Consider the following 27120-nt stretch of genomic DNA (forward strand, 5'->3'; position numbering starts at 1 on the left):
AGAGATACCATAAAACTATGGCACATAGGGATTCCCCTGTACTAAGCACAATTCAGCAGTAACAGCCCCCTAAGTTTGCCCATAGCCTGTACAGAGAGATACCATAAAACTATGGCACATAGGGATTCCCCTGTACTAAGCACAATTCAGCAGGAACAGCCCCCTAAGTTTGCCCATAGCCTGTACAGAGAGATACCATAAAACTATGGCACATAGGGATTCCCCTGTACTAAGCACAATTCAGCAGGAACAGCCCCCTAAGTTTGCCTATAGCCTGTACAGAGAGATACCATAAAATTATGGCAGCATAGGGATTCCCCTGTACTAAGCACAATTCAGCAGGAAGAGCCCCCTAAGTGTGCCTATAGCCTGTACAGAGAGATACCATAAAACTATGGCACATAGGGATTCCCCTGTACTAAGCACAATTCAGCAGGAAGAGCCCCCTAAGTGTGCCTATAGCCTGTACAGAGAGATACCATAAAACTATGGCACATAGGGATTCCCCTGTACTAAGCACAATTCAGCAGGAACAGCCCCCTAAGTTTGCCTACAGCCTGTACAGAGAGATACCATAAAACTATGGCACATAGAGATTCCCCTGTACTAGGCACAATTCAGCAGGAACAGCCCCCTAAGTTTGCCCATAGCCTGTACAGAGGGATACCATAAAACTATGGCACATAGGGATTCCCCTGTACTAAGCACAATTCAGCAGGAACAGCCCCCTAAGTTTGCTCATAGCCTGTACAGAGAGATACCATAAAACTATGGCACATAGGGATTCCCCTGTACTAAGCACAATTCAGCAGGAACAGCCCCCTAAGTTTGCCCATAGCCTGTACAGAGAGATACCATAAAACTATGGCACATAGGGATTCCCCTGTACTAAGCACAATTCAGCAGGAACAGCCCCTAAGTTTGCTCATAGCCTGTACAGAGAGATACCATAAAACTATGGCACATAGGGATTCCCCTGTACTAAGCACAATTCAGCAGGAACAGCCCCCTAAGTTTGCTCATAGCCTGTACAGAGAGATACCATAAAACTATGGCACATAGGGATTCCCCTGTACTAAGCACAATTCAGCAGGAACAGCCCCCTAAGTTTGCTCATAGCCTGTACAGAGAGATACCATAAAACTATGGCACATAGGGATTCCCCTGTACTAAGCACAATTCAGCAGGAACAGCCCCCTAAGTTTGCTCATAGCCTGTACAGAGAGATACCATAAAACTATGGCACATAGGGATTCCCCTGTACTAAGCACAATTCAGCAGGAACAGCCCCCTAAGTTTGCTCATAGACTGTACAGAGAGATACCATAAAACTATGGCACATAGGGATTCCCCTGTACTAAGCACAATTCAGCAGGAACAGCCCCCTAAGTTTGCTCATAGCCTGTACAGAGAGATACCATAAAACTATGGCACATAGGGATTCCCCTGTACTAAGCACAATTCAGCAGGAACAGCCCCCTAAGTTTGCTCATAGACTGTACAGAGAGATACCATAAAACTATGGCACATAGGGATTCCCCTGTACTAAGCACAATTCAGCAGGAACAGCCCCCTAAGTTTGCTCATAGACTGTACAGAGAGATACCATAAAACTATGGCACATAGGGATTCCCCTGTACTAAGCACAATTCAGCAGGAACAGCCCCCTAAGTTTGCTCATAGACTGTACAGAGAGATACCATAAAACTATGGCACATAGGGATTCCCCTGTACTCTGTGAAGTCAAGGGACACATTTAGCTGCAAGTTCCTGGCAGAGAAGGGGTGGGTAGGTGCCCGTGGGTGAATGGGTGCTAATTAGGAGGTGATCACATGGTTAATAGGAGAGTATTTATAGGGAATCACATGCTGCCAGTAATGTATAGTAGGGGAATCCCTTTTAATCACACACAGGGACAGACCTGTATAAACACGGAATAGTCTTTCCTGCCTTTAAACAGCCTGGCAGAACTGGCCTATCAAGTGCAGCCTATTGAGGAGCTACAGAGCCTGTCTGCACTATTTACATTGCTTTGTATGGCTTCTGCATGTATATCCACAGGGGATTCTGGGAGTTGTAGTTTTGCAGCATGGAAGGTTTTACAGTCCCGGTGTCAGATAACAGGATAGTACCCTTCCCCCACTTGCCCATATTAGGACCAAAGGGGGTTGACCCCTCCCATCCAGTACAGCCCCGCCCCATACCAGTACAGCCCCGCCCCATACCAGCTGCTGTAGTAGTTAATGATCACCTACAGTGTATGGGCTAGGGAGCGTGGGGCAGAGCTATGCGGGGAGGGGAGGGGATTTTCCCCCTAAACTGCCCCTCAGGCCAGAGCCACAAACACGTTGGGCCCAGTGACTCCTGGGAGCCTGAACTCACAGAGGTAAGATGGGAACTCAGTCCAAACAAGGGAGTCAGGGGGGGACAAGCAGTAGCCAGGGTCGGCCGACTTACCCCCCCCCCACTCACGTCTGAAATCCACACCGTGTTTGGCCAATTAGCAATTCATTGCATGGCTGTATAGAAAGCAGTGCAGTCTGCATCACCCGAAAGCACCAATCAGCAGCCCAGTATGTACATATAGCAGGTGAGGATTAAGTTGCCCTTTCTCTGGGATCTCCCCATAGTCTCTCTATACATTGTCATAGGGCATTATGGGAGAGAGTGAAAGAACTTTTAAAGGGGAAATACCCCTGTAGAGTTAATGTATAAACAGGGCAATGGGATATGTCTACAATTCCCAGCATGCCACGGGGAACGGCAGTGCGGAGAAACCCAGAGACTGAACGTTGGTGTGTTGTCTGGGAGTTGTAGTTGGGAGGAGGGCATGTAGGGAGGTCACAGAGGTACCCAACCTGTAGCCAATCAGAGCATTAGAACATCAATGGATCTAACCCAACCTGTAGCCAATCAGAGCATTAGAACATCAATGGATCTAACCCAACCTGTAGCCAATCAGAGCATTAGAACATCCATGGACCTAACCCAACCTGTAGCCAATCAGAGCATAAGAACATCCATGGACCTAACCCAACCTGTAGCCAATCAGAGCATTAGAACATCAATGGATCTAACCCAACCTGTAGCCAATCAGAGCATTAGAACATTAATGGAGCTAACCCAACCTGTAGCCAATCAGAGCATTAGAACATTAATGGAGCTAACCCAACCTGTAGCCAATCAGAGCATTAGAACATCTATGGAGCTAACCCAACCTGTAGCCAATCAGAGCATTAGAACATCCATGGAGCTAACCCAACCTGTAGCCAATCAGAGCATTAGAACATCCATGGAGCTAACCCAACCTGTAGCCAATCAGAGCATTAGAACATCCATGGAGCTAACCCAACCTGTAGCCAATCAGAGCATTAGAACATCCATGGAGCTAACCCAACCTGTAGCCAATCAGAGCATTAGAACATCCTTGGAGCTAACCCAACCTGTAGCCAATCAGAGCATTAGAATATCTATGGAGCTAACCCAACCTGTAGCCAATCAGAGCATTAGAACATCCATGGAGCTAACCCAACCTGTAGCCAATCAGAGCATTAGAACATCAATGGATCTAACCCAACCTGTAGCCAATCAGAGCATTAGAACATCCATGGACCTAACCCAACCTGTAGCCAATCAGAGCATTAGAACATCAATGGATCTAACCCAACCTGTAGCCAATCAGAGCATTAGAACATCAATGGATCTAACCCAACCTGTAGCCAATCAGAGCATTAGAACATCAATGAATCTAACCCAACCTGTAGCCAATCAGAGCATTAGAACATCAATGGATCTAACCCAACCTATAGCCAATCAGACCAATAGAACATCCATGGAGCTAACCCAACCTGTAGCCAATCAGAGCATTAGAACATCCATGGACCTAACCCAACCTGTAGCCAATCAGAGCATTAGAACATCAATGGATCTAACCCAACCTGTAGCCAATCAGAGCATTAGAACATCCATGGACCTAACCCAACCTGTAGCCAATCAGAGCATTAGAACATCAATGGATCTAACCCAACCTGTAGCCAATCAGAGCATTAGAACATTAATGGAGCTAACCCAACCTGTAGCCAATCAGAGCATTAGAACATCTATGGAGCTAACCCAACCTGTAGCCAATCAGAGCATTAGAACATCCATGGAGCTAACCCAACCTGTAGCCAATCAGAGCATAAGAACATCCATGGAGCTAACCCAACCTGTAGCCAATCAGAGCATTAGAACATCCTTGGAGCTAACCCAACCTGTAGCCAATCAGAGCATTAGAATATCTATGGAGCTAACCCAACCTGTAGCCAATCAGAGCATTAGAACATCCATGGAGCTAACCCAACCTGTAGCCAATCAGAGCATTAGAACATCAATGGATCTAACCCAACCTGTAGCCAATCAGAGCATTAGAACATCCATGGACCTAACCCAACCTGTAGCCAATCAGAGCATTAGAACATCAATGGATCTAACCCAACCTGTAGCCAATCAGAGCATTAGAACATCAATGGATCTAACCCAACCTGTAGCCAATCATAGCATTAGAACATCAATGGATCTAACCCAACCTGTAGCCAATCAGAGCATTAGAACATCAATGGATCTAACCCAACCTATAGCCAATCAGACCAATAGAACATCCATGGAGCTAACCCAACCTGTAGCCAATCAGAGCATTAGAACATCCATGGACCTAACCCAACCTGTAGCCAATCAGAGCATTAGAACATCAATGGATCTAACCCAACCTGTAGCCAATCAGAGCATTAGAACATCCATGGAGCTAACCCAACCTGTAGCCAATCAGAGCATTAGAACATCCATTGAGCTAACCCAACCCGTAGCCAATCAGAGCATTAGAACATCCATGGAGCTAACCCAACCTGTAGCCAATCAGACCATTAGAACATCCATGGAGCTAACCCAACCTGTAGCCAATCAGACCATTAGAACATCCATGGAGCTAACCCAACCTGTAGCCAATCAGTGCATTAGAACATTAATGGAGCTAACCCAACCTGTAGCCAATCAGAGCATTAGAACATTAATGGAGCTAAACCAACCTGTAGCCAATCAGAGCATTAGAACATCTATGGAGCTAACCCAACCTGTAGCCAATCAGAGCATTAGAACATCCATGGAGCTAACCCAACCTGTAGCCAATCAGAGCATTAGAACATCCATGGAGCTAGCCCAACCTGTAGCCAATCAGAGCATTAGATCATCCATGGAGCTAACCCAACCTGTAGCCAAATAGAGCATAAGAACATCCATGGAGCTAACCCAACCTGTAGCCAATCAGAGCATTAGATCATCCATGGAGCTAACCCAACCTGTAGCCAATCAGAGCATTAGAACATCCATGGAGCTAACCCAACCTGTAGCCAATCAGAGCATTAGAATATCTATGGCACTAACCCAACCTGTAGCCAATCAGAGCATTAGAACATCCATGGAGCTAACCCAACCTGTAGCCAATCAGAGCATTAGAATATCTAACGAGCTAACCCAACCTGTAGCCAATCAGAGCATTAGAACATCCATGGAGCTAACCCAACCTGTAGCCAATCAGAGCATTAGAACATCCATGGAGCTAACCCAACCTGTAGCCAATCAGAGCATTAGAACATCCATGGAGCTAATCCAACCTGTAGCCAATCAGAACATGAGAAAGTTCATAGACCAACCTGAAACCAGGGCCAATATAGATACCATGCAAAAGGCATTATTTCTCTGTTTCCAGGGTAACAGCGATGTGGGTGTCGGCGCTGAGACGTTGGGCTCCCAGTGCAGCCAATGCCGGGGTTCGCTCAGGGCCCACAGTGACACCGCAGAGACGTCTTCATGGTAAGTGGCCAAAAGTTGGCCGGTTGGCCCAAACTCTTTGCTGATGAAATCCTTTCATGCTGTGAGCTAATAGGTCACAGCTAATGTGCAACCAGCCAATAACATCTCCCCGCTGTACAGACGCGCCCCTCAGGATCCACCCCCGAGTGCAGGAGGCATTGGCCACCAGGGAACCGGTTGTGGCCCTGGAGAGCACAATTATCACACATGGAATGCCCTATCCCTATAATATAAGGTAGGCCCAGAGCATTCCTTCTCTGTATATTTGTATTTATATGAATGGCCGGGAGCTGCCATATAGTTTGTTGCTTCACTGATTTTATCATTAACTGACTCACAGAATGGCAAAGGAAGTGGAGGAAATCGTTAAGGCGAATGGTTCTGTGCCAGCCACGGTGGGCATCCTGCAGGGCAGGCTTCATGTTGGTCTCTGTGACGAGGAGCTGCAGTTCCTGGCACAAAGCAAAGACTGTGTTAAAGTGTCTCGTAGGGACCTGCCATATGTCCTAAGTCAGGTACAGTATGGGGGTACAGCTTATTGTGTGCCCAGAACATTCCCTCTCTGTATATTTGTATTTATACATATGGGTAGGGGGTGCCATAGTGTTTCCCTTAGACAGTACAGTATGGGGGTACAGCTTATTGTGTGCCCAGAACATTCCCTCTCTGTATATTTGTATTTATACATATGGGTAGGAGGTGCCATAGTGTTTCCCTTAGACAGTACAGTATGGGGGTACAGCTTATTGTGTGCCCAGAACATTCCTTCTCTGTATATTTGTATTTATACATATGGGTAGGAGGTGCCATAGTGTTTCCCTTAGACAGTACAGTATGGGGGTACAGCTTATTGTGTGCCCAGAGCATTCCTTCTCTGTATATTTGTATTTATACATATGGGTAGGGGGTGCCATAGTGTTTCCCTTAGACAGTACAGTATGGGGGTACAGCTTATTGTGTGCCCAGAACATTCCTTCTCTGTATATTTGTATTTATACATATGGGTAGGAGGTGCCATAGTGTTTCCCTTAGACAGTACAGTATGGGGTACAGCTTATTGTGTGCCCAGAACATTCCCTCTCTGTATATTTGTATTTATACATATGGGTAGGAGGTGCCATAGTGTTTCCCTTAGACAGTACAGTATGGGGGTACAGCTTATTGTGTGCCCAGAGCATTCCTTCTCTGTATATTTGTATTTATACATATGGGTAGGGGGTGCCATAGTGTTTCCCTTAGACAGTACAGTATGGGGGTACAGCTTATTGTGTGCCCAGAGCATTCCTTCTCTGTATATTTGTATTTATACATATGGGTAGGGGGTGCCATAGTGTTTCCCTTAGACAGTACAGTATGGGGGTACAGATTATTGTGTGCCCAGAACATTCCTTCTCTGTATATTTGTATTTATACATATGGGTAGGGGGTGCCATAGTATTTCCCTTAGACAGTACAGTATGGGGGTACAGCTTATTGTGTGCCCAGAACATTCCCTCTCTGTATATTTGTATTTATACATATGGGTAGGAGGTGCCATAGTGTTTGCCAGTACAGTATGGGGGTACAGCTTATTGTGTGCCCAGAACATTCCCTCTCTGTATATTTGTATTTATACATATGGGTAGGAGGTGCCATAGTGTTTGCCAGTACAGTATGGGGCCTATTCATAGTGAATATATGTTACAGGGTCTCTCAGGAGGCAGCACAGTATCGGGGACAATGATCGCGGCGCATCGAGCTGGAATCCCTGTGTTTGTGACTGGAGGGGTCGGGGGGGTTCACCACGAAGGAGAGAAGAGTAAGTGCGAGTAAAGCCAAACGTGGGCCATATTCACAATAAGATTGTCTGACCCAATTGCTTCCCCTTTAGCCATGGACGTCAGCGCCGACCTAACTGAACTGGGCCGGACGCCGGTGGCCGTGATTTCCGCGGGAGTGAAATCCATCCTGGATATTGGGCGGACCTTGGAATATCTGGTCAGTTGCTTCTCTGTAATGTAAAATTGCTCTTCTGAGCACATTTGCAGTTGACATGATTTTAGTTATTATGGTTTCCACGGTTTTAAACTGCTAGAAGCTTATGTTGCTGATGCTGGAAGAGTCTCCTGATGCTTCTCTGCCCAGTTCTTCTCTCCAATGGGACCGAGCATAGAAGAAGCATAGAGTCAGGAGATGCTTCCAGTATCAGCAATATAAGCTTATAGCTTCTCCACCAGGGGGCGACATTGTTACATATTTGTGTTATTAGCGGTGTAAAACTGCTGCATAAAGTCAAAGTAAACTAATAACATCATGGTTTCAGGAAACGGAAGGGGTTTGTGTTTCTACCTTTGGAGACTCCACGGATTTCCCAGCATTCTTCACTCCCAAGAGCGGGTTCAAGGCTCCGTGTCGAGGTGGAAGCAGCAAAGCTTATTGGTGAGCAAATGCCAGGACTACAGCATGCTAGAAAAAAAGGACAAGTAAAGTCAATATCAAAGAGGGGCAAAGTTGCTCATATTCCACCCTGCCCACTAGGTGTCACTGTTACCTAATGAGTATGTTTGGGTCCTATCAGCTCGTTCATTGGAGCTGGGGCTCAGCAGCGGCATCCTATTGGCCGTGCCCATCCCTGCGGAGCACGCGGCCCCCGGGAACGCGATCGAGGAGGCAGTTCAGCAAGCTCTGAGGGAGGCCAGGTGAGTGGTAAGTTTTAAAGGACAAGTAAACCCTAATAAAACAATTTTATCTGATTATTTATCCCCAATAATATTGTTTTTTTTTTTTTTTAGACTTCAGGGGGTGCAAGGAAAGGAAGTGACCCCATTCCTGCTGCAGAGAGTGAATGAGCTGACGGGGGGGCAGTCCCTGGAGTCCAGTATCCTTTGTATGGAAACCCATATACACAGCATATATAGGGGCCCTATAGAAATGTGTTCTATATATACAGGTATGGGACCTGTTATCCAGAATGCTCGGGACCTGGGGTTTTCTGGACAAGGGGTCTTTCCATAATTTGGATCTCCATACCTTAAGTCTACTAAAAAATCATTTAAACCCAATAGGACTGTTCTGCCCCAATAAGGGGTAATTATATCTTAGTTGGGATCAAGTACAGGTACTGTTTTATTATTACAGAGAAAAGGGAATCATTTAACCATTAAATAAACCCAATAGGGCTGTTCTGCCCCAATAAGGGGTAATTATATCTTAGTTGGGATCAAGTACAGGTACTGTTTTATTATTACAGAGAAAAGGGAATCATTTCACCATGAAATAAACCCAATAGGGCTGTTCTGCCCCAATAAGGGGTAATTATATCTTAGTTGGGATCAAGTACAGGTACTGTTTTATTATTACAGAGAAAAGGGAATCATTTAACCATTAAATAAACCCAATAGGGCTGTTCTGCCCCCAATAAGGGGTAATTATATCTTAGTTGGGATCAAGTAAAGGTACTGTTTTATTATTACAGAGAAAAGGGAATCATTTAACCATTAAATAAACCCAATAGGGCTGTTCTGCCCCAATAAGGGGTAATTATATCTTAGTTGGGATCAAGTACAGGTACTGTTTTATTATTACAGAGAAAAGGGAATCATTTAACCATTAAATAAACCCAATAGGACTGTTCTGCCCCAATAAGGGGTAATTATATCTTAGTTGGGATCAAGTACAGGTACTGTTTTATTATTACAGAGAAAAGGGAATCATTTAACCATTAAATAAACCCAATAGGGCTGTTCTGCCCCAATAAGGGGTAATTATATCTTAGTTGGGATCAAGTACAGGTACTGTTTTATTATTACAGAGAAAAGGGAATCATTTAACCATTAAATAAACCCAATAGGGCTGTTCTGCCCCAATAAGGGGTAATTATATCTTAGTTGGGATCAAGTACAGGTACTGTTTTATTATTACAGAGAAAAGGGAATCATTTTTAAAAATTGGAATTATTTGCTTATAATGGAGTCTATGGGAGATGGCCTTTCCGTAATTCAGAACTCTCTAGATAAAAGGTTTCCTGATAAGGGATCCTATACCTGTATATGATAATATGGTGTCTCTGGGAATTTAAACCAGTAAGTTTGGACCAATTAAGGAATTTGATAAGTGTCTGAAGTGTTTCCTTACATGGGTTTTGTCTAGATATTGCACTCATAAAGAATAATGCCAGGGTGGGCAGCAGAATTGCTGTTGCACTCAGCCAGCTGAGAAATCCTAAGGGTGGGCAGAGGAAAAAGCCTGGCACCCCTGGCACAGAGAGTGAGCCCCCCATGGATTCCAGGCCAGTAAGTTATCACTTCAGTTACTCTAAGCTGTTCCTGCTGAATTGTGCTTAGTACAGGGGAATCCCTATGTGCCATAGTTTTATGGTATCTCTCTGTACAGGCTATGGGCAAACTTAGGGGGCTGTTCCTGCTGAATTGTGCTTAGTACAGGGGAATCCCTATGTGCCATAGTTTTATGGTATCTCTCTGTACAGGCTATGAGCAAACGTAGGGGGCTGTTCCTGCTGAATTGTGCTTAGTACAGGGGAATCCCTATGTGCCATAGTTTTATGGTATCCCTCTGTACAGGCTATGAGCAAACTTAGGGGGCTGTTCCTGCTGAATTGTGCTTAGTACAGGGGAATCCCTATGTGCCATAGTTTTATGGTATCTCTCTGTACAGGCTATGGGCAAACTTAGGGGGCTGTTCCTGCTGAATTGTGCTTAGTACGGGGGAATCCCTATGCTGCCATAGTTTTATGGTATCTCTCTGTACAGGCTATGGGCAAACTTAGGGGGCTGTTCCTGCTGAATTGTGCTTAGTACAGGGGAATCCCTATGTGCCATAGTTTTATGGTATCTCTCTGTACAGGCTATGAGCAAACGTAGGGGGCTGTTCCTGCTGAATTGTGCTTAGTACAGGGGAATCCCTATGTGCCATAGTTTTATGGTATCCCTCTGTACAGGCTATGAGCAAACTTAGGGGGCTGTTCCTGCTGAATTGTGCTTAGTACAGGGGAATCCCTATGTGCCATAGTTTTATGGTATCTCTCTGTACAGGCTATGGGCAAACTTAGGGGGCTGTTCCTGCTGAATTGTGCTTAGTACGGGGGAATCCCTATGCTGCCATAGTTTTATGGTATCTCTCTGTACAGGCTATGGGCAAACTTAGGGGGCTGTTCCTGCTGAATTGTGCTTAGTACAGGGGAATCCCTATGTGCCATAGTTTTATGGTATCTCTCTGTACAGGCTATGGGCAAACTTAGGGGTCTGTTCCTGCTGAATTGTGCTTAGTACAGGGGAATCCCTATGTGCCATAGTTTTATGGTATCTCTCTGTACAGGCTATGAGCAAACTTAGGGGGCTGTTCCTGCTGAATTGTGCTTAGTACAGGGGAATCCCTATGTGCCATAGTTTTATGGTATCCCTCTGTACAGGCTATGAGCAAACTTAGGGGGCTGTTCCTGCTGAATTGTGCTTAGTACAGGGGAATCCCTATGTGCCATAGTTTTATGGTATCTCTCTGTACAGGCTATGGGCAAACTTAGGGGGCTGTTCCTGCTGAATTGTGCTTAGTACGGGGGAATCCCTATGCTGCCATAGTTTTATGGTATCTCTCTGTACAGGCTATGGGCAAACTTAGGGGGCTGTTCCTGCTGAATTGTGCTTAGTACAGGGGAATCCCTATGTGCCATAGTTTTATGGTATCTCTCTGTACAGGCTATGGGCAAACTTAGGGGGCTGTTCCTGCACACAGTAAGCTATGTTAATATTTTCTACTTTTCCTTAAAATTATATAATTATTATAATTATGTATTCTAGGTTGTGATTGGCGGCATCAATGTGGACTTTATAGCCAAGGCAGCTCATGACTCTATGGTGGTAAGTCCTGTGCTTCCTATAGGTACCTACCTAGTGCTACCGACCCCTATTTCTGTAGGGAAATGAGAGCAGGGCAGGCAGTAACCCTTCCAACACTTTCCCCTGTCTCTGCCCCTATATATTAGGTACCTACCTAGTGCTACCAACCCCTATTTCTGTAGGGAAATGAGAGCAGGGCAGGCAGTAACCCTCCCAACACTTTCCCCTGTCTCTGCCCCTATATATTAGGTACCTACCTAGTGCTACCAACCCCTATTTCTGTAGGGAAATGAGAGCAGGGCAGGCAGTAACCCTTCCAACACTTTCCCCTGTCTCTGCCCCTATATATTAGGTACCTACCTAGTGCTACCAACCCCTATTTCTGTAGGGAAATGAGAGCAGGGCAGGCAGTAACCCTTCCAACACTTTCCCCTGTCTCTGCCCCTATATATTAGGTACCTACCTAGTGCTACCAACCCCTATTTCTGTAGGGAAATGAGAGCAGGGCAGGCAGTAACCCTTCCAACACTTTCCCCTGATCTTTTTTGAGGCCAATTAACACCATTAATGGGATGTTCCATTTTGCTTCCCCCCCTACAGTTCGGAGGACAGACGAACCCCGGGCAAGTCCACCAGTCGTTCGGAGGGGTGGGTCGGAACCTTGCAGGTGAGCAGTTTTCATTCTGGTTGGACTGGCTAGTGATGGACCCACTCATATTAGAAAGTGCCAGCTGATAGAGGGTAAGTGGGAACCCCACAAACTGTAACCCTGTGTACCCCTACTCTATACAGATTGCCTGTGCCGGCTGGGGGCCAAGCCCTTATTCATCTCCGCGTTGGGGCAGGACGAGCACGCAAACTCCGTGATGCACTATTGCTCCCATATGGTGAGTTTCACCTTTATACATAATCCAAGGTTTGTGATTGGGTTAATTTCCCCTTTAAATACCCTTCTTGTTGCAGGACATGGGCGGAGTTGCCCGCCTAAAGGGCCACAATACCGCCACCTACTGCGCCGTGATCAGCGGGACCGGCGAGCTGAGCCTGGGACTCGGGGACATGGATATCCATCAGCAAATAACTGAAAACTATGTAAGATGGACCAATCTGATTGTTCTGTTTCCCTGATTGGCTAATAACCCTAGCTCTGTGAAAGTATGCAACCCTGATTGGCTACAGGTTACATCTAAACCTGTGAAGGTTCTAATTCTCTGATTGGATACAGGTCAATGTCCTAAAGTATGTGTAGCCCTGCGTCCATTCTGATGCTCTGATTGACTGTAGGTTTGTCCTCCCTGGAATGGTCCAGAATGTTTATACAGACCCCTAATCCGGAAACCCATTATCCAGAAAGTTCCGAATTACGGAAAGGCCATCTCCCATAGACTCCATTATAAATGATTGCTTTTCTCTGTAATAATAAAACAGTACCTGTACTTGATCCCAACTAAGATATAATTACCCCTTATTGGGGCAGAACAGCCCTATTGGGTTTATTTAATGGTTAAATGATTCCCTTTTCTCTGTAATAATAAAACAGTACCTGTACTTGATCCCAACTAAGATATAATTACCCCTTATTGGGGGCAGAACAGCCCTATTGGGTTTATTTAATGGTTAAATGATTCCCTTTTCTCTGTAATAATAAAACAGTACCTGTACTTGATCCCAACTAAGATATAATTACCCCTTATTGGGGGCAGAACAGCCCTATTGGGTTTATTTCATGGTTAAATGATTCCCTTTTCTCTGTAATAATAAAACAGTACCTGTACTTGATCCCAACTAAGATATAATTACCCCTTATTGGGGGCAGAACAGCCCTATTGGGTCAAATTACTGTTGAAATAATTGTTTTAGTAAAGTTAAGGTAGGAGATCCAATATCCGGAAAACCCCAGGTCCCGAGCATTCTGGATAATGGGTCCCATATCTGTATATATCTGTAGGTAAAACTACTTATAAGATAAGTGGCATATTTACCCTTTAATCTATAAATGACTAAAGGCCCCCTATCCCTAGTGCCCCAAAATAAAAGCCCCCCAGCATAATTTGACAGTTGTCATGATTGGATCCTTTGGGGGGGGGCTTTTATTTTGGGGCACTGGGGGCCTTTATGCATGGGGCAATAGTTACATGGAGCTCAGGAATGCAGCGGGGGCTGGGGGGGGGGTAGTTACAGGGTAGCTCCGCCCCTACAGGCACTTTGTTGCTAAGGCCTCTGGATCTGCCAAAGCCTCTCGATGACAGGAAAATCCTAAAATTTGTTGTGAGTGACAGGGCCAAGAAAAGACTTCATGCAGGGGGGGGGGGGGTGATGGAAAGTGTGACGCGAGCGGCCATGTTGTATCCTGTACACTGACCAATGGGATAAAATCATCATCATCATCATGTGTTTCTATGGTATTAATGGTTCCCCTCAGGTGTCTCAGTTTGCAGACTGTCTCGCCCAGGCCCGGCTGGTCTGTATAGATGGAAACATTCCCCTCTCAACCATCCAATACGTGTGCGGGCTCAGCAGGCGTCATGGGGTGCCAGGTCAGTGCCCCCCCAATATTATTATAGGTGTCTCTATAGATGAAGCAAATCCCAATTGTTTTCATGTTCGGCAGTTTGCTTTGAGCCGACGGATGAGGATAAATCGTGTAAACCGTTCCTCTCGGACAGCTGGACAGCCCTGAGCTTCATCTCCCCAAACCTCAAGGAGCTGATAGGGATCAACAGGGCCCTGGGGTACCCCGTGCCTCAAGGTGAGATATGGGGGGCTGTCCTACCCGACATAATACCCATATACAGCTTAGTGTGTGCCCAGAGCATTCCTTCTCTGTATATTTGTATTTATACATATGGGTAGGGGGTGCCATAGTGTTTCCCTTAGACAGTACAGTATGGGGGTACAGCTTATTGTGTACCCAGAACATTCCTTCTCTGTATATTTGTATTTATACATATGGGTAGGGGGTGCCATAGTGTTTCCCTTAGACAGTACAGTATGGGGGTACAGCTTATTGTGTGCCCAGAACATTCCTTCTCTGTATATTTGTATTTATACATATGGGTAGGGGGTGCCATAGTGTTTCCCTTAGACAGTACAGTATGGGGGTACAGCTTATTGTGTGCCCAGAACATTCCTTCTCTGTATATTTGTATTTATACATATGGGTAGGAGGTGCCATAGTGTTTCCCTTAGACAGTACAGTATGGGGGTACAGCTTATTGTGTGCCCAGAACATTCCTTCTCTGTATATTTGTATTTATACATATGGGTAGGGGGTGCCATAGTGTTTCCCTTAGACAGTACAGTATGGGGGTACAGCTTATTGTGTGCCCAGAACATTCCTTCTCTGTATATTTGTATTTATACATATGGGTAGGGGGTGCCATAGTGTTTCCCTTAGACAGTACAGTATGGGGGTACAGCTTATTGTGTGCCCAGAACATTCCTTCTCTGTATATTTGTATTTATACATATGGGTAGGAGGTGCCATAGTGTTTCCCTTAGACAGTACAGTATGGGGGTACAGCTTATTGTGTGCCCAGAACATTCCTTCTCTGTATATTTGTATTTATACATATGGGTAGGGGGTGCCATAGTGTTTCCCTTAGACAGTACAGTATGGGGGTACAGCTTATTGTGTGCCCAGAACATTCCTTCTCTGTATATTTGTATTTATACATATGGGTAGGGGGTGCCATAGTGTTTCCCTTAGACAGTACAGTATGGGGGTACAGCTTATTGTGTGCCCAGAACATTCCCTCTCTGTATATTTGTATTTATACATATGGGTAGGGGGTGCCATAGTGTTTCCCTTAGACAGTACAGTATGGGGGTACAGCTTATTGTGTGCCCAGAACATTCCCTCTCTGTATATTTGTATTTATACATATGGGTAGGGGGTGCCATAGTGTTTCCCTTAGACAGTACAGTATGGGGGTACAGCTTATTGTGTGCCCAGAACATTCCTTCTCTGTATATTTGTATTTATACATATGGGTAGGGGGTGCCATAGTGTTTCCCTTAGACAGTACAGTATGGGGGTACAGCTTATTGTGTGCCCAGAACATTCCTTCTCTGTATATTTGTATTTATACATATGGGTAGGGGGTGCCATAGTGTTTCCCTTAGACAGTACAGTATGGGGGTACAGCTTATTGTGTGCCCAGAACATTCCTTCTCTGTATATTTGTATTTATACATATGGCTAGGAGGTGCCATAGTGTTTCCCTTAGACAGTACAGTATGGGGGTACAGCTTATTGTGTGCCCAGAACATTCCTTCTCTGTATATTTGTATTTATACATATGGGTAGGAGGTGCCATAGTGTTTCCCTTAGACAGTACAGTATGGGGGTACAGCTTATTGTGTGCCCAGAACATTCCTTCTCTGTATATTTGTATTTATACATATGGGTAGGGGGTGCCATAGTGTTTCCCTTAGACAGTACAGTATGGGGGTACAGCTTATTGTGTGCCCAGAACATTCCTTCTCTGTATATTTGTATTTATACATATGGGTAGGGGGTGCCATAGTGTTTCCCTTAGACAGTACAGTATGGGGGTACAGCTTATTGTGTGCCCAGAACATTCCCTCTCTGTATATTTGTATTTATACATATGGGTAGGGGGTGCCATAGTGTTTCCCTTAGACAGTACAGTATGGGGGTACAGCTTATTGTGTGCCCAGAACATTCCCTCTCTGTATATTTGTATTTATACATATGGGTAGGGGGTGCCATAGTGTTTCCCTTAGACAGTACAGTATGGGGGTACAGCTTATTGTGTGCCCAGAACATTCCTTCTCTGTATATTTGTATTTATACATATGGGTAGGGGGTGCCATAGTGTTTCCCTTAGACAGTACAGTATGGGGGTACAGCTTATTGTGTGCCCAGAACATTCCCTCTCTGTATATTTGTATTTATACATATGGGTAGGGGGTGCCATAGTGTTTCCCTTAGACAGTACAGTATGGGGGTACAGCTTATTGTGTGCCCAGAACATTCCTTCTCTGTATATTTGTATTTATACATATGGGTAGGGGGTGCCATAGTGTTTCCCTTAGACAGTACAGTATGGGGGTACAGCTTATTGTGTGCCCAGAACATTCCTTCCTCTTCTTCTGCCCAGAGCTTCCCCGTGCCCTTGATGACACCCTGGACATGGCGCTCACCCTCTCCGTGCCGCTGCTGGAACATTTGGCCTGTGTGATCGTGACGCTCGGTGCTAATGGCGTCCTGTTGTGCGGCCACTCACACAGGGGGACTTTGTCGCTTGGCCTCAAAACAAAAGTGAGTACCCTGGGTACCTTGTGCCCAATCAAACACTGGAGAAGCTTTAACCCTTGCATGCCCGAAGCTGAATAGGGTTTTAGAACTGATTCATTTAAAGGCCAAGTAAACCCACAAGTCCAACTGAATACATTGAAATTCAATTGTATCATAATCTTATTGTCCTTACTCTGCCAGATCCACACCGGGGAAATGTGTGCCGTATATTACCCAGCAGCCCCTGTTGCAGCGGAGGAAATCGTCAATGTATCCGGCGCCGGCGACAGGTAAAAATCCTGGATCCTGATTGGGCAATAGGCATTAATTATTATTGGAAAATTGAACTTTTTCTATATATTTTTATCTAACGGTTCTGAGAATGGGTTCTGGGTCCAACCCTGGAGTTCTCTCGCCACAGAACCAGGAGAAATGTGGGCGGGTCCAGGGGAGGGAACGATAATGAGCTGGGTCTCTTTCTCCATTCCTGCAGCTTCATGGCCGGGTTACTGTCCGGGGTCCTTGCCCAGTCGGACCCAAACACCTGTGTGAGGATGGGGCTCCTAGCCGCTCGGCTCTCTCTCTGCTCCCAGGGGCCCATCTCGTCCCTCATCTCTGCGGCCAGCGTCAACCCTCAACAAGTGGAAGCCATAGACTGGCCAGAACCCAAACAGTGGCCCATTGGCCCATTGCTCACCAGTAGCCACCAGTCAAAATCCTAGAGGAGACACGCCCATGGATTTGGTAACATTGGCCAACTGATAGAATCAATATGGCAGCTCCACACCCAGTTAAGGAAGCCCTGGGCAATGTAGAAGGTATTGAATTCCCATAGGTTCCATTGCCGACGTCCCCATCCCTCGGGCCAATGACTTTCTTCTCTCCGTCCCTATGACATTATCATTTGATTGTAAGCTCTATGGGTTAGAGAATGATTGTGATGAACAGAAATAAAGCACCGATTTGTGACCTCACTTCTCCGACTGTTATTCCAGTGGGCGAAAACCTGCACGGAACAGATGTGGTTCTCAAGAAGGGGGCGGAGGGGGGGTCATTGTTTTGCCTAAATCCCAAAAGCTCTATAGAAATCCCCATAGCAGATCCCCTGTTGACTTATTAAGAAGAGAGCTAAGCCGTGCGCTTTAGGGCCGTACAGGCAGCTTTGCAGGCAGCGGCGGCGGTAGCAACCATATCCAATGGTAGTTACGGTGATACCCATGACCTCATCGTATGTGGTTTGTGCAGAACTATGGGATGAAGGGGGTCGGTGTTGTATTTGGGACCTTCAATGTTGAAAGATGGGTTGGAAAGAATGCACGGGCTCCTTTGGGTGGTGGCGTTGGGTGGGGGGGGGGTATATGAAGGGTGATGTCAGGATGGAAGGATATTTTCCATTGTGGTGGTGAGTCCCCAGGTGTGTAGAGGAATTGTGTTGTCATTGAAAAATAAGGGTGGGGGGGAGCGGAGTTGCTATATAAGCCCTACAGATGGGTGCTGGGGAGGTAGATCGGCCAACGTCCCATACCAAGAGGTCCCATCCCATACCAAGAGGGTGCTGAAGACTTCTGACCAAGCAAAGAGGAACCATGAAGCTCTGGTACCTGCTGTGGGCTGCCATCTTGGTGGTGGAACTCAGTCCATTGACTCGAGCCGGTAAGAAAAGGGACAGTAGAAAACTGCCCACGAGGACCCCCCAGATGCTCCACAGAATGGGCATCACTCCCGGAGGCCGTATGACCAAGAGCGGGGTAGTTACCCCCGATGGGGGTATGAACTCCTGGATCAAACCCGCTGGTGGAGCTGAAGGACAGAAGGACACAGTGGCCGGAGAGGGGAACTCGCTGAGGGTGAAGGATTCTGGGTCTAATCATCCGCTGAAGGGATTTGGCACGTTCAATGCGGACACGGTAAGAGACTGTTGGGCGGCCAACATGTGGGTTTGTAGCTATTGTTGACTGTAGCCCCCAGTATTGTAGATCTGTTAAGCTGTAGCCACCAATGAGCATTGCTTTTATAGAGAACCTCATTGCCTTAGGCTTCATTTTAGGTCCAGGTAAAGGTCCCTTGTCCAAAGTCCAATGTTGGAAGTATATGGGGCATCAGATGTCCATGGACCTAAAGTGGTTCAATAAGTACAATTTGGCCTGGTCCTCAAGTGCGACCATGAGGGTCGGGGCAATTGCCATTAGGAAGATTGAGGAGTCATTTTGGGTGTCTTGAGTGATGAAAAACCTAGAGGTTGAACTAGTTGCTTAAATCTGATTGGCTAACCCAAACTCTGCGTTCTCTTTGGCCAGCATTCCTGTGATGGGATCTTTGCTCGTTCCTGCAACAAACCTTCTGACTGCGATGGTTGCCTGGGACTCTTCAGCTGCCAGATACCCCAGGGCAAGTGCAATCTGAAAAGTGTCACCAGGAGGGCAGGTAACTGGGTCCAATGATGGGACTGGGGGGGGGGGCAACATCCAAATCTCACACTAACTGACCTCCAAGCTACAATTTCAGGTGTATCTGGGAAAGGCAATGGCCATTTTCCCTAAATGTCACCCTAACTGGCCTTCAGGCTGAGACCTCCTGTTATTGCCAGGGGGACAGCAGCCCCAAGGTTATAGAACCACTGGTTTAGGGTCTAATGAAGGTTCTAGACTAGACTTGAAGTCAATTTTGGTTTAAACATTGAATGAAGGTTTGCTGTAGGCTTTGGTCTTCATATTGGTAGTTGAGGGTCTGATCTAGGTGAGCATTCCATGTTCCACACTCCTATATCTTTGTAGGATAAGTTCTGATGGTGGTATGGACTCTAGGTTTGGGGCAAGTCTTCCAGTTGGGTTCTCATCTAAGCATTAAAGAGAAGAAGATGGTTCAGGTTGCCTTTCTTCTTCTTCTCCCACAGCTCAGTTCCATGAGAATCTTCAGAAGGTTCTTGAAATCGACATGGTGAGCCCCTGAAGAAGGACCTTCTGGAGAGCTCGGAACAGATACAAACCAATAGCACAACTCTAGGCTTTGGAAGTGGAACAGATGGTTTTAGCCAAGCTGTTTATCACACTGACCTTTGCTTCTACTGCCAACCTCGTCTGCTACTTACCTGCTGCTGTATCCAACTAAGGGACCAAATATGGACATTATACTCAAGCGTGGGCTTCTTTATATTGTCACCTCCAAAGCTGCCTTAGAACACTCAAGGTGCCGTCTCTCAAAACTACTGCGCAACTGTCCCCAATCTATTGGACTCCCCTTGACATAAAACATATATTCAGTTGCAGTACCGTTTCCCGCCACTTTCAGCCAGCAGCCACTTTTCCCATAGGGATGCAATAAAACAGCGCCACAGTGAGAAAATGGGCCAAATGATGGCCGCCATGGCTTCATAGCATAACAGCGCCTCTATACTGTTAATGTAACCCATTTGCCTACTTGCCCTTTGATGCACAACCAAGCGGAATAAATGTATATTTATGTATTTATCAGAGGGTCAGAATATTGTATTTTGATAAACGCTCTATATATCCCATAATATACTGACATGTGACTCCAGGCGCTACTAACATTTCAGGGGATGCTGGGTACTGTAGTTTCGCTATAGCTGGTTCAGAACAGTTCTAGCTTGCTAAGGATGCTGGGATCTGTAGTTTCGCTACAGCCGATTCAGAACAGGTTCTAGCTTGCTAAGGATGCCGGGATCTGTAGTTTCGCTATAGCCGGTTCAGAACAGGTTCTAGCTTGCTAAGGATGCCGGGATCTGTACTTTCGCTATAGTTGGTTCAGAACAGGTTCTAGCTTGCTAAGGATGCCGGGATCTGTACTTTCGCTATAGTTGGTTCAGAACAGGTTCTAGCTTGCTAAGGATGCTGGGGTCTGTAGTTTCGCTATAGTTGGTTCAGAAGGTTCTAGCTTGCTAAGGATGCTGGGGTCTGTAGTTTCGCTATAGTTGGTTCAGAACAGGTTCTAGCTTGCTAAGGATGCTGGGGTCTGTAGTTTCGCTATAGTTGGTTCAGAACAGGTTCTAGCTTGCTAAGGATGCTGGGGTCTGTAGTTTCGCTATAGTTGGTTCAGAACAGGTTCTAGCTTGCTAAGGATGCTGGGATCTGTAGTTTCGCTATAGTTGGTTCAGAACAGGTTCTAGCTTGCTAAGGATGCTGGGGTCTGTAGTTTCGCTATAGTTGGTTCAGAACAGGTTCTAGCTTGCTAAGGATGCTGGGGTCTGTAGTTTCGCTATAGTTGGTTCAGAACAGGTTCTAGCTTGCTAAGGATGCTGGGATCTGTAGTTTCGCTATAGTTGGTTCAGAACAGGTTCTAGCTTGCTAAGGATGCTGGGGTCTGTAGTTTCGCTATAGTTGGTTCAGAACAGGTTCTAGCTTGCTAAGGATGCTGGGGTCTGTAGTTTCGCTATAGTTGGTTCAGAACAGGTTCTAGCTTGCTAAGGATGCTGGGATCTGTAGTTTCGCTATAGTTGGTTCAGAACAGGTTCTAGCTTGCTAAGGATGCTGGGGTCTGTAGTTTCGCTATAGTTGGTTCAGAACAGGTTCTAGCTTGCTAAGGATGCTGGGGTCTGTAGTTTCGCTATAGTTGGTTCAGAACAGGTTCTAGCTTGCTAAGGATGCTGGGATCTGTAGTTTCGCTATAGTTGGTTCAGAACAGGTTCTAGCTTGCTAAGGATGCTGGGGTCTGTACTTTCGCTATAGTTGGTTCAGAACAGGTTCTAGCTTGCTAAGGATGCTGGGGTCTGTAGTTTCGCTATAGTTGGTTCAGAACAGGTTCTAGCTTGCTAAGGATGCTGGGGTCTGTAGTTTCGCTATAGTTGGTTCAGAACAGGTTCTAGCTTGCTAAGGATGCTGGGATCTGTAGTTTCGCTAAAGCTGGTTCAGAACAGGTTCTAGATGGTTCAGAACAGGTTCTAGATGGTTCAGAACAGGTTCTAGATGGTTCAGAACAGGTTCTAGCTTGCTAAGGATGCTGGGATCTGTAGTTTAGGGCAGTGTTTTTCAACCTTTTTTGGGCAGAGGCACACTTGTTTCATGAAAAAAATCACGAGGCACACCACCATTAGAAAATGTTAAAAAATTTAACTCTGTGCCCAGCAGCAGTGCCCCCTAGTACATTGGTGCCAAGAGCAGTGCCCCCCTAGTACATTGGTGCCAAGAGCAGTGCCCCCCTAGTACATTGGTGCCAAGAGCAGTGCCCCCCTAGTACACTGGTGCCCAGCAGCAGTGCCCCCCTAGTACATTGGTGCCAAGAGCAGTGCCCCCCTAGTACATTGGTGCCCAGCAGCAGTGCCCCCCTAGTACATTGGTGCCAAGAGCAGTGCCCCCCTAGTACATTGGTGCCCAGCAGCAGTGCCCCCCTAGTACATTGGTGCCAAGAGCAGTGCCCCCCTAGTACACTGGTGCCCAGCAGCAGTGCCCCCCTAGTACATTGGTGCCAAGAGCAGTGCCCCCCCTAGTACATTGGTGCCCAGCAGCAGTGCCCCCCTAGTACATTGGTGCCAAGAGCAGTGCCCCCCCTAGTACATTGGTGCCCAGCAGCAGTGCCCCCTAGTACATTTGGTGCCAAGAGCAGTGCCCCCTTAGTACATTGGTGCCCAGCAGCAGTGCCCCCCTAGTACATTGGTGCCAAGAGCAGTGCCCCCCTAGTACATTGGTGCCCAGCAGCAGTGCCCCCCTAGTACATTGGTGCCAAGAGCAGTGCCCCCCTAGTACATTGGTGCCCAGCAGCAGTGCCCCCCTAGTACATTGGTGCCAAGAGCAGTGCCCCCCTAGTACATTGGTGCCCAGCAGCAGTGCCCCCCTAGTACATTGGTGCCAAGAGCAGTGCCCCCCTAGTACATTGGTGCCCAGCAGCAGTGCCCCCCTAGTACATTGGTGCCAAGAGCAGTGCCCCCCTAGTACACTGGTGCCCAGCAGCAGTGCCCCCCTAGTACATTGGTGCCAAGAGCAGTGCCCCCCTAGTACATTGGTGCCCAGCAGCAGTGCCCCCCTAGTACATTGGTGCCAAGAGCAGTGCCCCCCTAGTACATTGGTGCCAAGAGCAGTGCCCCCCTAGTACATTGGTGCCCAGCAGCAGTGCCCCCCTAGTACATTGGTGCCCAGCAGCAGTGCCCCCCTAGTACATTGGTGCCAAGAGCAGTGCCCCCCTAGTACATTGGTGCCCAGCAGCAGTGCCCCCCTAGTACATTGGTGCCAAGAGCAGTGCCCCCCTAGTACATTGGTGCCCAGCAGCAGTGCCCCCCAGTACATTGGTGCCAAGAGCCAGCCCCCCTAGTACATTGGTGCCCAGCAGCAGTGCCCCCCTAGTACATTGGTGCCAAGAGCAGTGCCCCCCTAGTACATTGGTGCCCAGCAGCAGTGCCCACCTAGTACATTGGTGCCAAGAGCCAGCCCCCCTAGTACATTGGTGCCCAGCAGCAGTGCCCCCATAAGTCAGTGTGCCCCGTGGCCCCCCCTAATACATTGGTGCCCAGCAGCATTTTACTCTTCGGCGGCTTCAGCAGCATCTTCCCCTCAGGCGCGCCAACTCTGCACTTCTGCCTACACGCGGCCGCACACAGGCCCTTTTATAGCGTTGCGCCCCGTGCGTACTGACGTCACCCGTACACACGGGGCGCAACCAATGACAGGGCCCGGATTTTTTTTTGAAAGTAAAAATTGCAGCCCTGCCTACGGCACACCAGGCAACATCTCACGGCACACTAGTGTGCCGCGGAACAGCGGTTGAAAAACGCTGGTTTAGGGCACTTTTTATTGGATTGACCCTTCAATGCCCCCCCCCCAATCCCTAGAGTCTGCAGAATGTGGGGGGGGGGGGGGGGACCTCTTTCATCTCCAGTTTCCAGTGCAAGTCCCAACAGAACCAGTGCAAGTCCCAACAGAACCAGTGCAAGTCCCAACAGAACCATGGGAAGTCCCAACAGAACCATGGGAGGTTTGGAATAAACTTTAGCTGTCAAACCTTTACCTTTAGGGGTTTCAAAAAACTGTTGCCCCCCCCCCCCCCCAGCATAATCATTTAGGAAAAGAAGCCACAAGGTTTTATTAGAAATTATATTTATAGATATTTATATATATAAGTATACATTAATGCACAGCACTACCCCCAGAGGGCGCTGTCTAGCTCTGTCCATCTGCATTACAGGAGATATTATTAGTGGTTTCAGGAGGCCTATAGTACATTGTGTCTGTATCCACCAATGTTTAGTCAATGGAGTGGGAGGAGCATATTTATTGAGGTTCCCATCATAGCAAGGGGGTGGGCTGTATGGCAGCTTCTACCTACGACTGTATGGCAGCTTCTACCTACGACTGTCTGGCAGCTTCTACCTACGACTGTCTGGCCACCAGTGTTACCCTATGGTGCAGGCAGTTGCCCTGGTAACAAGTGTCACACACACACGGCGTCTCTTGATGAACTACATGTCCCAGCATCCCCTAACAGCAGTGCTGGCATATGGAGAGTTGCAGTTATTGGATAAGGCAGCCACTTGCAGTTGCCCCTGGTTACATGAATCCGGTGTCCTGTCACTAATGGTCGCCTAAGTACTGAGCTCTAATTCATTCTACTTCCTGGGCTGTTCTCCTTCCCCTGGTCAGAGTGGGTTCTCTACTGCAGTGATCTTTATAGGAAATGGAAAGTAGGTAAACTGATAACTGGCCACTAGAGGGAGCAGTTTCTCCTATAAACCTTCAGGTTAACTTTTAGTATTTGATAGAATGGCCTATTCTTCATTATTTATTTGTTACAGCAGCCCAGGAACAGTGAATCAGAGCGGTAACTAGTGTCCTGCAGGCCCCAGTACAATGTTTGTCCCCAAGCTACCACCTTTTACTGCCCCCTAGTCCTCCATAGACCCTGCTGGGGTTGGTGCAGACTTCACTTATCAAGCTAAAAGATCCTATCTGACCATGGGAAAGAGAGCAGCCCAGAATACTGAAGTAAAGAGAATATGAGCTCTGTACCTGGGTAAGTAAGGGGAAGATATTCCTGTCTGACCATGGGAAAGAGAGCAGCCCAGGAGCAGGAAGTACAGAGAACCAGAGCTCTGTACCTGGGTAAGTACTGGGGGGAGATTGGATTCACTTACCCAGGGCGGGGGGGGGGGGGTTTCCTGTCTGACCATGGGAAAGAGAGCAGCCCAGGAGCAGGAAGTACAGAGAATCAGAGCTCTGTACCTGGGTAAGTACTGGGGGGAGATTGGATTCACTTACCCAGGGGGAGGTTCCTGCCTGACCATGGGAAAGAGAGCAGCCCAGGAGCAGGAAGTACAGAGAATCAGAGCTCTGTACCTGGGTAAGTACTGGGGGGAGATTGGATTCACTTACCCAGGGGGGAGGTTCCTGCCTGACCATGGGAAAGAGAGCAGCCCAGGAGCAGGAAGTACAGAGAATCAGAGCTCTGTACCTGGGTAAGTACTGGGGGGAGATTGGATTCACTTACCCAGGGGGAGGTTCCTGCCTGACCATGGGAAAGAGAGCAGCCCAGGAGCAGGAAGTACAGAGAATCAGAGCTCTGTATCTGGGTAAGTACTGGGGGGAGATTGGATTCACTTACCCAGGGGGGGTTCCTGCCTGACCATGGGAAAGAGAGCAGCCCAGGAGCAGGAAGTACAGAGAATCAGAGCTCTGTACCTGGGTAAGTACTGGGGGGAGATTGGATTCACTTACCCAGGGGGGGTTCCTGCCATTCTAAGCAATGAGGCTGAATAGGGATGCTGGGATTTGTAGTTCACCCCCCGGTAGGATCCCTACAGTCCCCGTATAATCAAGTATTTCATTCATATAATAACAAGTTCACCTGTACAAACACAATCTCAGCATAAATAGGTCACAATTTTGCCAGGAATCAATACCAGCGCCGGGGCCGGGCAGAACCCGCCGGAGAAAGGGGCGTGGCTAGTGGTCAGTACAAGCAGGGGCGGGATTTAAAGGGGAAATAAGTCTCTTCCCATGATCCCTCAGCGACGCGTTACTGCTTCGTAAATATCACTTTACTTCCCCTTGATTCCGAGATGGATTTCATTTGTCCTTAATATAAATATTTCCAAATCAGCCCCCCCCCCCCACCCCCCCACCATGCTGAGCTTATCAGATCCCTATCCAGTGCACAATACAACGCGTAGCCTGGCCGGCCAACATCCGTCCCCTTGTTAGTGGGGCAAATAGGCACTGCCAGAGCCAGAGGATTCTGGGAAATCCAGAGGATTCTGGGAAATCCAGAGGATTCTGGGAAATCCAGGGCTGTTAATTCTGCTCCGTCCTATTTCTTATTCCGAAAGAATTTGCTTCCTAAAAAAGTAAAGTGAAATGTCAGAGATGAGTACTGGGAATTCTGGGAGTTGTAGTCCAACAACACAGACTGGGCCAAAATACCAACCCCTGAATAAGGGTGAATATATCTATATATTATACAGTTACATTATGTGCATATATGATATGGGGGTTACACTGTGACAGTGGGGGGGGGGGCTGGGGGAAAGATGGGGGGTATATCTGTGCCTATATATTATACAGTTACATTATGTGCATATATGATATGGGGGTTACACTGTGACAGTGGGGGGGGGCTGGGGGAAAGATGGGGGGTATATCTGTGCCTATATATTATACAGTTACATTATGTGCATATATGATATGGGGGTTACACTGTGACAGTGGGGGGGGGGCTGGGGGAAAGATGGGGGGTATATCTGTGCCTATATATTATACAGTTACATTATGTGCATATATGATATGGGGGTTACACTGTGACAGTGGGGGGGGGGGCTGGGGGAAAGATGGGGGGTATATCTGTGCCTATATATTATACAGTTACATTATGTGCATATTTGATATGGGGGTTACACTGTGACAGTGGGGGGGGGGGGCTGGGGGAAAGATGGGGGGTATATCTGTGCCTATATATTATACAGTTACATTATGTGCATATATGATATGGGGGTTACACTGTGACAGTGGGGGGGGGGGGGGGAAAGATGGGGGGTATATCTGTGCCTATATATTATACAGTTACATTATGTGCATATATGATATGGGGGTTACACTGTGACAGTGGGGGGGCTGGGGGAAAGATGGGGGGGTATATCTGTGCCTATATATTATACAGTTACATTATGTGCATATATGATATGGGGGTTACACTGTGACAGTGGGGGGGGGGCTGGGGGAAAGATGGGGGGTATATCTGTGC

General features: G+C 47.1%; 2 protein-coding genes across 3 annotated transcripts in view; one reads left to right on the top strand and one right to left on the bottom strand.

The window, feature by feature from the left end:
- The first annotated feature begins 2273 nt into the window (after window positions 1-2273).
- Window positions 2274-17915, top strand: LOC100485794 (pseudouridine-metabolizing bifunctional protein C1861.05). The gene is made up of 19 exons (XM_031898520.1): window positions 2274-2386; window positions 5744-5847; window positions 5968-6082; window positions 6188-6362; window positions 7534-7645; window positions 7718-7824; window positions 8150-8257; window positions 8386-8525; window positions 8619-8704; window positions 9976-10118; window positions 11640-11699; window positions 12279-12345; window positions 12471-12565; window positions 12642-12770; window positions 14101-14215; window positions 14290-14427; window positions 16805-16965; window positions 17143-17231; window positions 17435-17915. Exons 2-19 carry the CDS (start codon window positions 5754-5756, stop codon window positions 17661-17663), a joined length of 2163 nt encoding a protein of 720 aa, XP_031754380.1. The 5' UTR covers window positions 2274-2386; window positions 5744-5753; the 3' UTR covers window positions 17664-17915.
- A 7579-nt stretch (window positions 17916-25494) lies between these two features.
- The window catches only part of dennd2a (DENN/MADD domain containing 2A), a 45818-nt gene continuing 44192 nt past the window's right edge, over window positions 25495-27120 (bottom strand). For both annotated transcript variants that reach the window (XM_031898522.1, XM_031898521.1), the window contains one exon: window positions 25495-26219. In XM_031898522.1, coding sequence (XP_031754382.1) covers window positions 26191-26219 — 29 coding nt within the window. In that variant the 3' untranslated portion in view covers window positions 25495-26190. The remainder of the gene's footprint in view (window positions 26220-27120) is intronic.

This window comes from Xenopus tropicalis, chromosome 3 (assembly GCF_000004195.4).
Source record: "Xenopus tropicalis strain Nigerian chromosome 3, UCB_Xtro_10.0, whole genome shotgun sequence".
Lineage (NCBI taxonomy): Eukaryota > Metazoa > Chordata > Amphibia > Anura > Pipidae > Xenopus > Xenopus tropicalis.